Genomic DNA, 1,670 nt, shown 5'->3' with positions numbered 1-1,670 from the left:
TTCTTCTTTACTCTGATGGTTTCTTCCTGACTCACTGACTCTCCAGCTCATCTTGTTCTCATTTCTGTCAGATTTTCTGTTTTCTCCTGGGGTTTATTTTCACATTTCTCACTGAAACCCGTTCATCTCTGAGCAGAACCTTCCTGAACCGCCTGGCTGCAGGTTTCGCTGCCGTTTGCTCTGCTGGTTGATCTGGACCGGACCTGCGGAGGTTCTGTGGTTCTACTCCTGATGCCTTGGCTGAGTTACTTTAGATTTTTCCCCCATGATGTCACACAAGGAAGCGGAGAGTTAAGATGTTGATTTAAAATTCATTCACAGTTAACTCCAGTGTTTTGGATTTATTCCTGACATTTCCTCCAGTTTTTACCCAAAACGTTGAGAAACTGAAGGAAATTTTAAAGGTTTTCAGCAGCAGATTATGTTGAATTATTGACCAAAGACTCATTATAGACTAAATGTTTAATTAGAGTATTTTAATTTGACCCTGCTGGATGTAAAAACACCATTTTTGTTGGATGTGGTTCTGCTCTGTCGATKATMTGAGGCTTCAAACGGTGAGTTGGACATTTTTAGCATTTCAGTGGTTAAAGGTTTTACTGAGTCGGCAGTTATGATTATATACTTTATTAGGACACTTCACTGGAAACTGAAGCATCTTAGATTTCTAATTACGTAAATCTGTTGGGACTCAAGGTAAAAAAAAAAGAAAGTCACATCTCTGCATTTTGTATTTTTGAATAATTATTGTCAAACACTTCCAACAGATTATTAACCTTTTGGAGTTTGGTTCCTTTTTTTAGACGTTTCATTTGGTTCAGATTTGAACATTTTCTGCCCAAAAAGAACAAAAACTACAGGAAACAAAACCAGTTTCAACGTCTGGGAGGGAAAATAAGGGACAAAACTAAACGAGACGAGGAWCGGAGCAGAGCCGTACCTTTCCTCCTTGCTGCAGTTAGCGTTTGTGATATCCAAGCTTTTACTGAAAACAGATTTGCTAAAAAAAAAAAAGAACAGAAAAAACAAAGAGGCAGGAAGGAAACAAAGACAGGAGAGGTGATCACATAAAGGAGGCTGACGGTCAGCAGGCAGAGAAACCAAAAAACCTCATCAACGAAAAGAGAAACGGCTCATGCAAAGGTCGAGGAATAAAGCAGGAAAGGCATTCAGAGGTCAGAGGTCAAACTMCACTAGCTGGTTTCCATCCACTCATGATGTCATTTATTGKTTTATTTGAACTTTTCTTTTTCTGTTGGCCTCAAATATTTAAATAAAATCAGGTCCATCAGATCCCGACCAGTTAGAGGTCCAGTCTTCCAGAACCTCAACTCCAGAACASGCCGTCTGTCAGAACCAGTCTGGAACCAAAGTTCTGTTGGAAAACCCAACCGGGTCCAAGGTTCAACCATCCAGCTGTTGGTTTTAGGTGAAGTTGAGCTTCATGTGATCCAGAGGACAAAATGGTGGAGTTTTAATCTCAGTGGACGGATGGACTGGTTCTGGAGCAGTTCTGGACTGGTTCTGGAGTGGTTCTGGATTGGTTCTGGAGCGGTTCTGGACTGGTTCTGGAGCGGTTCTGGAGCGGTTCAGATGGAGTCATTCCCTGCTTCCCTCTCAGCTCTATTGTTAGGACGTCTGCTGAATCCTCCCACTGTTTGGCTCTTTCT

At 41.6% G+C, this 1,670-nt stretch overlaps 1 protein-coding gene across 7 annotated transcripts in view; it reads right to left on the bottom strand.

Moving 5' to 3' along the window:
- LOC103462996 (serine/threonine-protein kinase BRSK2-like) overlaps nucleotides 1–1,670 on the bottom strand; it is a 107,783-nt gene that overhangs the window by 18,042 nt on the left and 88,071 nt on the right. For 5 of the 7 annotated variants that reach the window (XM_008406089.2, XM_008406090.2, XM_008406092.2 and 2 more), the window contains exon 13: nucleotides 941–1,000. The exons of the other annotated variants lie outside the window; for them this stretch is intronic. In XM_008406089.2, the coding sequence (XP_008404311.1) occupies nucleotides 941–1,000 (60 nt within the window). The remainder of the gene's footprint in view (nucleotides 1–940; nucleotides 1,001–1,670) is intronic. 7 annotated transcript variants of the gene reach the window in all.

Source organism: Poecilia reticulata, linkage group LG3 (assembly GCF_000633615.1).
Source record: "Poecilia reticulata strain Guanapo linkage group LG3, Guppy_female_1.0+MT, whole genome shotgun sequence".
NCBI classification, from domain to species: domain Eukaryota; kingdom Metazoa; phylum Chordata; class Actinopteri; order Cyprinodontiformes; family Poeciliidae; genus Poecilia; species Poecilia reticulata.
This window is presented reverse-complemented; position numbering and strand designations above follow the sequence as displayed.